Source organism: Stegodyphus dumicola, chromosome 4 (genome assembly GCF_044657685.1).
Source record: "Stegodyphus dumicola isolate Sdum_Otavi_A_Nest chromosome 4, ASM4465768v1".
Classification (NCBI taxonomy): domain Eukaryota; kingdom Metazoa; phylum Arthropoda; class Arachnida; order Araneae; family Eresidae; genus Stegodyphus; species Stegodyphus dumicola.
The window spans coordinates 244,643,290-244,655,461 of NC_140771.1; the positions used below are offsets into that span (position 1 = coordinate 244,643,290).

The window sequence follows — 12,172 nt, forward strand, 5'->3', positions numbered from 1 at the left end:
TAACTTATCTTTGAGTTTTCGATGCTTGAAACTCCGTCATTCTTTTTTTGCAATATTGGTCCCAAGTTAGAGGTTTCATGGACGTCAATCTTCTTCTTATTGATCTCCGAGTGTCGTCCACATTGGTTTTTCTTTTGCGTCCTCTACATGCTGGCCTCTTGACGGAGTAATCGTCTGGTTGTTGGCCTTTGCGTTTCTGCTTGGGACGGCTGGGCTTGACGTCCTCCGGTCTGGAGTCCTTCTTGAATTTCTTCTGTTCCTCGTATTTTTGTGCCTCCTGCTGGCGTTTCAGTTTCCGGAACGGCGGCCTTGCTGGCACCTTACTCTGTGGCCGTGTGCGCGTTCTCCTTGATGTGTAATTTCTCCTGCCATCCTTTGTAGGTGGTGTTTTCGTCTTTACCACGGTTTCTTTACCCGGTTCATCTGTATTTTTGTTTTTCTTAAACGCCGGAGTTTGAAAATCATTTTTTCTTTTTGATACCGACGTCCGGGTTGTAGAAGTGCTAGGTCTCTCTTCAGTTCTCCGTTTCTTGGGTGGTGGAATAGTTGTTGCAGTCTCTGGCCCTTCTATTTCGTTTAGACTTGAGTCCTGCAAGAAACTTTTAAGGATTTCAAAATCATTTGGATTATAGTATTTTTTCACCTGGTCGGGACTTGCTTTACAGATTTCCCCTCTGTCGTTCTTAAGATATAATACTACCCCTTTGATTTCCTGAATTACATAGGGGCCTTCAAACTTTGGAGCTAGCTTTGCCATAAAATTGTCTGGGGCACTTGATAAAGAAAATTTCCGCTTCAATACTTTATCCCCAACTTTAAAATCTGCTTCACGGCGTTTTCTATCATAATATAACTTTTGTCTATTTCTTGCCGTATCCGAGGTTTTAAGCGCCTGATCAATCAACTTTTGCACATCTTGTTGTTTAAACTCCTGCTCTCTTTGTTGCACAAAGAATAATTTATCTAAAGGCGTAATTAACTTTCTGCCTAAAAATAATTCTGCTGGAGTTTTTCCCGTAGTATCATGATGTGCCGTTCTTAAAGCATAAGCTAATTCATTTATGTAGCCATCCCAGCGCTTGTGATGTGTGCTCACGTAACTGCGAATTATTTTTACTATGTTTTTATTAACTCTTTCTGCTATGTTAGCCTGTGGTCTATACGGAACCATTTTGATATGGCGTATGCCAAGTCCATTGCATATGTTTTCAAATATTTGACTAATGAATTGTTTTCCGTTATCGCTAATGACTTTTATCGGTGCACCGTATTTTAAAATGTATCTGTGTAAGAATGCATCTGCGACTGTTTTGGCTGACGCGCGTTTAAGTGGAACAATTTCTATCCATTTTGTAAAATGATCTACTATTACTAAAAGAAAACGATTTTTATTTAACTCGCTCTGGGGGAAGGGACCAAGGAGATCTATGCCTACAATTTCATTCGGAAATGTAGCGCGAATGCTATTTAAGTAACCCGGCCGGGCTGTAATTAATATCATTTATTAACTGACATTGATTGCAGGACCTGACATATGCCGTTACTATTTTGTATAATTGCGGGAAATATACCGCCTCGCGTACCCTTTTTATAGTCTTTCTGACCCCGAGGTGGCCCGCTGTTTTTTTTTTTTTTTTCGTGCAACTTCCTCAAAATGCTTAATCGAAGCGAGGCTGGGATGACTGGCTTATACTCAAGATTTTCGTTTGTTGTTTTCGTATAGAATAATAAATTATCTATTATTTCATAGTTTTTTGCTCTATTTCTTATAGCATCGATATCTGTGTGCTCAAAGCTTTCGGGGTCTTTCAAATAAGCATAGATATTTCCAAATTCAGGATCAGCTTTCAGTTCAGTAATAACCGTATCTCTAGAATCTAAAATTTTTGAAGTCAACACAGCGCATTTAAGTTCATTTCCTTCGTCGTCCAGTTTTATACGAGAAAGTGCGTCAGCTACATTGTTTTCCTTACCCGGTTTATATTTTATTGTGATATTATATTCTTGGAGTTTTAAAGCCCATCTTATTAACCTGGGCGTTAGGTTTTTTCCCGAGTAAAGTCTACCAACAGCCGCATGATCCGAAAAGACTGTTACTGGCGATTTGCCGAAATAAACTCGAAATTTGTGTACAGCCATTAATACGGCTAATGTTTCTCTTTCTGTAGCTGTATAATTCCTTTGTGTCTGATTCAATGTTTTACTAAAAAATGCCAGCGGATGGTTATTTTGCATAAGAACCGCACCCACCGCATAGTCTGACGCATCTGCCGCAATTTCCAGGTTTTCGTCCGCCTCAGGGAATTTTAAAACAGGGGCATTAATAAGCGCTTCTTTTAATCTTTCAAAAGCTGTGTTAGCTTCCGCTGTTCACGTAAATTTACTCTTTTTTTCTTTTGATTACTAAGAGTGGTTCAACAATATTAGCGAAATCTTTTATGAAAGATCGATAGTAAGAACATAATCCAAGGAAAGACGAAAGTTTCTTGGCGGTGTTGGGCGGTGGGAAATTCTTAATAGCTTTTATTTTTGAATCTTGCGTTTCTATACCCTTTTGCGAAATTGATATTTGCGAAATTTATAACCGAGATATTTAAGTTCTTTAGTTGCGAACTTGCATTTTGAGGCGTTAATTGTAAGACCGGCCTCTTTTAATAATTTAAAAACTTGTTCGAGGTCATTAATGTGTTGTTCCAACGTACTACTCGTTATAATTATATCATCTAGATAAATTAAAGTTGATTTTCCTAGGACAGGCTTTAGAACAATGTCCATAGCTCTCTGGAATGTTGATGGGGCCCCACATAACCCAAAGGGCATGCGTAAAAATGCATAAGTGCACGATTTTGTTATAAACGCGGTTTTGTGTATATCTTCGGGTCTCATAGCTATTTGATAGTAGCCAGACGTTAAGTCCAAAGTAGACATATATCTTGTCGATTTGATCTGTCTAATGATCTCGTCTATAACCGGCAAAGGGTAAACTGGAAATTTAGTAATGCTATTTAGTTTTCTGTAATCGATAGCAAACCTCCAAGCCCTTTTATCCGAAGGAGGAAACTCGTTCTTTTTCCTACATAGTAAGACTGGACTCGCGTACTCACTATTTATGGGCGTTATTATTTTATTCTTTAACATCTCCTGAATATGTTCTTCGATGATTAAGTCTTTTTGTTTATCATAGCGATACGGTTTAGTCCTACAAGGTTTTTCGGCATTTAATTGAATCTTGTGAGTCACGATTTGACAGTTTCCTGGTTTTTCTGAAAACAAATGAGAAAAATTACTCACCACTTGCTGTATTGCTTTACTTTCCTGGTCATTCAAATGGCTAAGGTCCAATTCAGGTGTCTCCACAGGTTCCACCACCGTCTGGTCCATCTCCAGCACCACGGAACTATCTTGAAAATTCAATTTGGCCCTCGCGGCCCTTAAAAAGTCCATACCTAAAATAAGAGAGTGTTGCAGGTGTTTCACCACAAAAATTAATACTTTGAGATTTTCCTCTTTTACCTGTACGTTTAATGATACTTTCCCGATGCAGTGACATGTTTTTCCTTGCGCCGCTATAATTTCCGTATTTCTGGTTTTAAAGAGTCGTATCCTATAAAAATTCTTTTTGAAGAACTTTTCACTCATGAAATTTCCTTCTGCTCCTGTATCGATGAGGGCTTCTACTGGTACATCGCCAACCAGGACTTGTATAATTGGTAGCTGTGAGTTTTTTACGATGACTGTATTTAAATGTCTATTTGAGGGTTTTTTTAAAACTTCCGGAGTCTGGACCCTCCCTTTCACAGGCCCCTCTAGTCGTTTAAAGCTTTCCTTTCAATCTGTGTCTTCTGGGTACGCGGATGCTTATTTTCAAATTTTCTTTTTGGGCCTTGACCTTCGAGTTTCGATGCGTTAGCTTGATAGTTCTTTCCCCCATATGAGCGATTTCCATTCCTGGTTTCCTCCTTCCTTCGGGTATGTTGAGAATATGTTTCTCCTCTCGCTTTTTCCGCTATTCTGCGATTTTGAAACTTCACCGCCAATTCGAAAAGTTCCTGCAATGTGTTTGGGTTTCTAATTTCAAAGTAGTCTTGGACAGCGGGTAACAATCTTGGTAATATTTCAATAATCTCCGCATCAGGTTTTTTCCCATACAGCATATCCGTTAGCTTGATTTTTCGTAAAATAAAGTCCGTCAAATCTGCTGTATCCCGTTGATAGAAACTATATAGCTCGGCTTCCAGCCGTGCGCGATCTTTCACTATGGGGAAGGCCTTTACTAACGATTTTTTGAAATTTTCAAATGTATACGTCGGGCTTCCAAATTCACCTAGAAGAAATTTGCCTATATTTTTCCACCATAGCGCGGCCTGTCCTCTTAGTACTGATGTGGCGATGGCAACTTTTTGTCTTTCAGGCACAGGGTAGAGCTGAAAGTGGTTTTCTATACCTTCTAAAAATACGGACACCGAATTTTTTCCGTCGAAATAGACGTTTGGCTTGATTGATGCTCTCAAAGTCTGGACCAGGTATCCAAATCCTTCTAACTGCGTTGTCATTTCTTGGTGTTGTCCAGCGGCTTCCATCCAGTTTTCGGCCATTTCAGTTCGATAAGTGTTCGGGCGCCAATATAACGTTGCGCGCCTCCAACTTGCACGCAACCAAGAGGTGACTGTGAAAACTTGTATAAAAGATAGAAGCTTGTGAAGGGTTTAAATCCCTTTTTATTCAACGTAATAAATTACAATTGCGTTCTCTTGACGCTTACAGACGGTGCCAACTTGGCAGTCAAATAAAAATAATAACCTGAAAAGAAAATAAAGACAAGATTCTAACTACGAGGCTCTCTAAAATAACTAACTCACCGCGTTTTACAATACCGCTGCTAATTCAGCAGACTTGAAGCTCACTGGAACGATGACCACTACTTCCCGCCAAGCACATAGGCCGCAACGCGGGGTTCTTCAATTCTCGCTAACTACCTCCGCGCTCGCTAAGTAAGAGAATCTCTCACACCGAACTTGTTTCCTTCTATTTAAATCAGAATACCTCCGCTGATAATTTGAATCCTTGCGCGTTCTACTCAAATTTACATATTCTGGCATTGGCAGTTCCAGGGGAAAGTAAGGCTTGACAGGAAAGATAGTTTAAACTTAAAATAAATGTTAGTTAAAATAAATATAAACCCTACAAGATAACATTAAAGGACTAATGTCAGCACAAGAGAGGAGAAGGAAAAATAAAAGACTTCTGTTGGAAGTAATGTGTCCTGTGGAACATCATAGCCTTCGCAGATAATGACGCAGTGCATGTAGGGATTGTTGACACCTTGCGAACTGCGGTTTTCGATACATTCTAACTGTGGGCAATACTTTATAAGGTATTCTCCCGCCTTCTTAGCATGCCCCCGTGGTGTAATGATCAGCATGCGCGACGCATACTCGAGAAGTTCGTGCTTCGAGTTCCGACGAAGGAACTGCTCATTTTTCATGTCTCCTGCTTCAAAATACCTAATGTCTCTACAACTTGCCAGACTGCGTACAGCTGTGGAATAGTGCCGTACAGCTGTGGAATAGTGCCGGACTGCACTATTTTACAGTCATACGCAGTCCGGCATAGTTGTTCCACAGTTGTACTGCACTATTCCACAGTCGTACAACTTTTGTTTACGGTACAGCTGTGGAATAGTGCTGGACTGCGTACAACTTCTTGCAGTACGCAAAGGATCTGCAGTAATCGCATTATGCACTTTCACAGCAAGATCAACTTGAACAAATGGTCGTCCAAATTGCGATCTTTGACATTTGCATCCAGTATCTTCAAACGCTTTTACCAAGTCGCGTACATTTTTTTGCGCAATATGGGCCTCGTCTGAGCTCTGATTTCGTCGATAAACTCGCACTACTTTAGCAACATTATCCCCGTCCAAGACAAAACAGCTTTATCAGTTCACTTTGTTAGCAAAAGTGTCATCTTGTTAGTTCGAACACCTGAAGCAAGAAGTAGCAGTTTTCCCACACTCACAGATGCTGTTCTGTGATTGGGGCTTCTACTGTTTCCCTGTGAATTACATAATGTGCGCCATTGCACTTCATTTCTCTATTGTCATTATTCCTTTATAATTCTGTTCTTTGCAAATGTTTTACGCCGCCAATTTCAGTCGTACCTATCGTTTCGACGCCATTTATGTTATATATATGTTACGGTGAAACACCGAAATCTGGAGAATGTCGACTTTCACCGGTGAATGTCAACATTCCCATAGTCGCTTGGTGTATGTCCGAAATATTTTCCAAATACTCTTATTTCTGACTTACACCGGTCAATGTCGCCATTCACCATGTACTAATGGTAAATGTTGAACATATAAGAATATTATATTTCCTTCTCCGTAATTCTTTCGCGAAAAAACGCACTTGAGACTCAGAATAAGAACATAAGAACTTAAAACACACAGTACATTCAAAATGAGAAAGGAAAATAATAGAAGTTATAAACTTTCCAAATTATGTGATTGAAATCTTATTTATTGCAACAACTTAAACTATTATGACACTTTGAAATGCACAAGAGGCCCTTGCTTTTACAACTGCATTTATTTGTGGAACACTTCCTTTTGGAATGTCAGCGTGTACATATACTCCTCTCTTTTCGACCTACACCAGAGCGTATCTGTTATTGTCGACATACACCGGTGAGGGTCCGAATGTACAAGAATGTAAAGAAATATTCGATCTTTCACCGACGTATTTGGTGAATGTTGACATTCTCCGGTGAAAGTCGACATTCTCCAATTTCGGTCTTTCACGGTAACATATATATCAGATATGCGCAGATAAGATGCAAACTGAAACTCAAACAATGAACACTGAAACTTTTAACAGCCAATGGAAAAAAAAATCCCAAACCATAACCTTTCCCTTTTGAACTAAGTTTCCATCTTGGAATACCTCATATTTTGCTTTTCCGCATTTCTACTGACAACTTGCTGCAGTTTGCGTTCCTCAAAAAAATGTAAAAAGGATCGTTTATTGCAGAAACTTTATTTTGTGTTGCAAATAAGCTGGGCCATAATAATGTATACATAGACATCTTGAAAAGAATGTGCTCTAAATATCCTCCTTCTGCTCGGATGCACTTTTCCAGCGCTGCAAAAGCTTCCATCAGGCATCTCATCATGTCCATGTGTCCTGTGGATAATTGCATTTGTGCTTGCTATTTGAACCAAACCCTGTTGTCTTGCCCACAATTCTGCGGATTTTCACTGTACCTTTGGAATAACAATACAGCGTCTCTGACACACCTTTTTTCTAATGAAAGCTTTCATTACCGGCATCTTCAAACACCGGCCGTAGGTCTATTGCCAATTATTTATAGTCTGATCCGTACCTCTCCACGGATGTAGGTATGGAACATATTGCGTATTTGGTTTTCCAACGGGAAAAAAGTATGTAAAGCAAACTTCTGATTTTAACTGGTAATAGCCCCTTTTATTCTTCATTTAATTCGAATATTTCCCTTTCTGTCCTAAAAATAGAACCTGTTTGTAATATTTCAATCCAAACCACGTCATTCCAATTTAATACTTATCATACCATTGTGAGATTCCTTTAATTTGAATAACCAGTTATTTTATGTTCTCAATCTGTACTGTCACTTCTCTCTTTCCGTTTTCTCGTCAGACTGCAAATTATTTCTCGTGTATTTATAGTGAGATTTTGCTACTGTTGAAACAGCTTGTTCTGCCTTTTGAGGCCATGTTACTAGGCTCGCTACTTTGGATAAGATACGTAGCGACCCACTTCTCTGTATCATCCGTTGTCTTAAGATGTGCTGAGCCAGTAGTCCACAACCTTTGGCCTATCGCGAGCACATTTCCTAAACATCAACATTTTTGTTAAACATATTTCCAATCTTATCTGATACATCTGAAATATTAATTTCGGCAAATGGATTTGAGATGAATAATAATATTGGTTGAACTTTATGGAAATCAGAGAAGCGGAGTTCAAAATTATTTTTCAGGGCATTTAGGTTTTCCTGGTATTTTTCTGTTTCAATTGCCTTGTAGTTATTAATATGGCATGATAAATTCTGAAAATGGGTGACATTTTTTCCTTTCATATGATTTATCCACAAATTTAACCTTATCTGAAAAGCAGTTACAGTCCCAGTCAATTGAAAAAGGGGTTTTTTTTCTTTTCTCTTGAGATCTTCGTTCAGTTTGTTCAGTTTAGCTGTTATATATCACTGAGAAAATACAGATCGGATAGTCAATCTTGCAAGATATCTCTTATGACTATAAATGTTTACCATATTTTAACTTGTAAGGATTATGTTAATTTTATTAACAGTTAAATTTTAAGTTCCTTTCCTGTCAGATTCTTAACTTCAACTTACTACTTTCGGCCAGAATGTAGTTTTGGAATCTTGCTGAATATTTAATGAGGAGGAGCGGTATTTAATCTACGAAGTTACTTACTGAGTCAGAGAGAATCAGAGTTTCTGATTAACGCGCGTCTGCCTTTTTGGCCACTCTCTCTCTCTCTCAAAGCTGTTATTACGCTGGGCCGAACTCAGGCCCTTGCTAAGCTTCGTAATCAAATAAGTTCAGGGGCCAACTCGATTTGAACCTTGATAGCTTCGGCTATATTTCTTTAGTTAAATCTTAGTTTTAGTTTAATTCTTAGTCTTTTAAGTTCGAGCCCAAGTGCGGGCTTTGTTTGTACACTCCCAGGCGGAGTTTTGTTAAATCTTATTGGAATAATAAAGGGTTAGTTACCCTTCTATCTTGTTGTTTCTTGTCAGCGAACTTAAGCGATTATTCGCTTATCAGTTCTTAGATTCTTCACTTCCAACATTAACTTAGAATTACAAAGTGAGGAACTCTACAAACTATTAAGAAATATAAATGAATGGTCATTTAAAAAATATTTTTTGTTCATAGCACCTAATCGAGCCGGCGAGCACATACAAAATGATCGGCGAGCACAAGGTTGGGCACCGCTGTGCTAAGCTTTCAAAAATACCAGTCGCATTTTGCGCCGTAATGATATGTGAATCAGAGTATGTACTATCTCAAGAATCTTTTTATCTCGTAATAAAATGGGCTGAATCTACAACTATCTTTGTGTTTAAGTTTCATCCTTCTACATCATATACGGATTACTAATACAGGGTGGTTCCTTCCTATTCCTGTATATATTTTGAGAAACATGGGTATAATCCTCAACATGTTATGATGGCGGCAGCACATGTGGGACGTTATTGAACGTGTAGAGTCAGGTTAATTGGAAGCAGAAAAGAGGAAAAAATATGCAACCGCCTTCGCCGGGAATCGAACCACGGACCTCTGGAATACCGGCCAAGCGTGCTACCGTTACACCACGAAGGCACGCTAGGGAAGTGGGAGAAATACCTTATATACTCCCCTTTTTAAAGGGCGACTAGGGTTTTAGGTGAACTAGTCGCCAATTCCTGGGTGCGGAGAATCATCATCCACAGCCCTTTTAGTTCGGGCGCCACTTGTAGAGTCATTAGGTTAATTGGAAGCAGAAAAGATGAAAAATATGCAACCGCTTTCGCCGGGAATCGAACCACGGACCTCTGGAATACCGGCCCAGCGTGCTACCGTTACACCACGAAGGCACGCTAGGGAAGTGGGAGAAATACCTTATACTTCTTTAATGGGCTAGTAAATTATACCTCATATCTCAATATGCTACAACAATGTTTTACACTGAAATTCGATGACAGAAGAGGTTTGATTTCAACAAGAGGTATCAGAGAGGGAGGTGGATTTTGATAACATGGAGTTCTGGCTGATCCTGCCCGCTATGTGTTCAATTATATCGATGACACTTTCCCTAACAAATAAATAGGTTGTAGAGACACTAGGCTTTTTGATGATGAGAGACATGAAAAATGAGCAATGGCTTCGAACCTCTCGAATACGCACCGAGCTTGCTGACTACTACATTACGAAGGCATGCTAAGAAGGCGGAAGAAATATCTTATAAGGTTATAGTTTTAACACATCTCTGGCGCCCATAAAATAGCCTGAAAGAAGTCCGTACTTGGCAAGGTACGGATTTCTTGCCGGCTTCTTTGATAACTATCTTTGGGGATATATAATGGACACTGTGACGAAGCAGCATTTTAAGTATGGTAAGTTAAAGGCATCTCTTTTCGCGGCATTTTGAACAATAACCTTCGTTATGTTGAGAAAAATGTCTCGCAGGATATGGCGTCGTATTATATTATGCAGCAAAAATAACGTGCAGCACGCAGATACACGAAATACCTATGGTATATGAATAGATAAGGACTTACGTGCCACCCTGAATGTACTAACATATCATGCAAAAGAAGAAAATTTGTATGATTATATTGCATAACGAACACAATACCTTCATTCAAATTATTCGGATGACCGGTGAAAATCATTCTGAACCATCCTGGTTGAGCTGAAAAAAGTTCTTCTCCAGGAACAATGTATAAATGCATCTCATTCAGGAGGTACAGGAAAAAGTCCCTTTCTTGCTTAAAAGATTTTGAACCGCACACCTATGAAATGTTAACATTAAAAATCACAACTTTCAAAAAATCAAATGAATACTATGTTTAATCCACTTATACGTAAAAATAATATATACTTTTATTAACATCAGAATAAAAATTGACAAATTACAATAAGATATCTCGTGTTTATTGCAAAGTTTTCCTGATACTGATCGAAAAGTTTTAATTTCACCGTTTTAGTTCATGATAATCATTTCGTTAGTTACTAATTGAAAGTAGTAGACACGTAATTCAGTTTGAAAATTATTCAGTAGTAATTCAGTAATTCAGTAAAGTACACTCATGTCCATAAATTAAGGATAATTCGGAGTCACTCGGAAATCGAACTCTAAAATAAATATATCACCTGTAAAACCACTACACACATATTCAAGAATCACATGCAAATTTCAGGAAGTAACCAGATGACACCGATGGTACGTCACAATGACGAGAGTGTAAGAGAGTGATATATAAGGAATACAGGCAAAGAAGTAAAATTGTTCGCAGGCGCTTTATAAGCATTTCAGTGCAGTAACCAAATAGTTATGACACAAAGGACGCAGTTGGATGATTTTTTACGTGGTAGAATTATCGGCCGTCTGGAATGTGGGCGTACCCAACTGAAAGTATCAGACGAACTTGGAATTGCCCAGAGTGTCATCTCCAGGCTTTGGCAACGATTCCATGATGATGGTAATGTGAGTGACGTTACAGCATAGGTCGTCCCAGAGTTACAACGCCGAATGAGGACCGGTATTTGGCAGTTACTGCCAAAAGAAACAGGCGGAGCACAGCCTCATACTTGTCTCGTCAGCTCTCTTCAGCCACTGGTACGACAATTTCAAGGCAGACCGTGTACAGACGCTTAGGACAGCTTGGTTTATATGCTCGTAGACCTGTCAGATGCGTTTCACTTACTGCAACTCACTGTCGCCTGCGGTTAGCCTGGAGTAGAGAGCGTGCATTGTGGACACCGCAACAGTGGGCTTGTGTGATGTTTTCCGACGAGTCCAGGTTTAGCTTGCAGTCTGATTCTCGCCGGACTTTCATATGGAGAGCTCCAGGTACCCGTTACCACCAAGAAAACATCATTGAACGACACCGTTACGGTGGTGCAGGAGTGCTCGTTTGGGGTGGAATTTTTCTGGGTTCCAGAACTGACCTGCATGTTCAAATTGGAATCATGACAAGCCAAATCTATCGGGACGTCATTCTGGAACAACATGTACGTTTGTTTCGGGGCGCACAATTTGTGTTTATGGATGATAACACCCGTCCTCACCGTGCAAACATCGTAAGCGAATGCCTTCATTGGAGGATATCACCCGTATGGACTGGCCAGCATTCTCACCGGACTTGAATCCAGTAGAACACGTGTGGGACATGCTTGGCCGACGAGTTGCAGCCCGTTAACCTCCTCCATGTCTATCGGAACTTCAGAGAGCATTGCTTTTTGAGTGGTGTAATATCCCCCAAGATCAGATCGATAATTTGATACTCAGCATGCCTAGGCGTTGTACGGACTGTATTGCATCATCTGGGAGACTACAATGTATTAAAAATCATACCAACCATGTAATATTGTTTTTATGTAAATAGGTGTTTTTTTGTAATT

At 39.5% G+C, this 12,172-nt stretch overlaps 2 protein-coding genes across 4 annotated transcripts in view; one reads left to right on the top strand and one right to left on the bottom strand.

The window, feature by feature from the left end:
- LOC118193265 (uncharacterized) overlaps positions 1–12,172 on the top strand; it is a 226,946-nt gene that overhangs the window by 131,793 nt on the left and 82,981 nt on the right. The window lies entirely within an intron of this gene.
- LOC118183504 (1-aminocyclopropane-1-carboxylate synthase-like protein 1) overlaps positions 1–12,172 on the bottom strand; it is a 96,625-nt gene that overhangs the window by 6,863 nt on the left and 77,590 nt on the right. For all 3 annotated transcript variants that reach the window (XM_085816157.1, XM_035353076.2, XM_035353082.2), the window contains exon 13: positions 10,404–10,560. In XM_085816157.1, the coding sequence (XP_085672283.1) occupies positions 10,404–10,560 (157 nt within the window). The remainder of the gene's footprint in view (positions 1–10,403; positions 10,561–12,172) is intronic.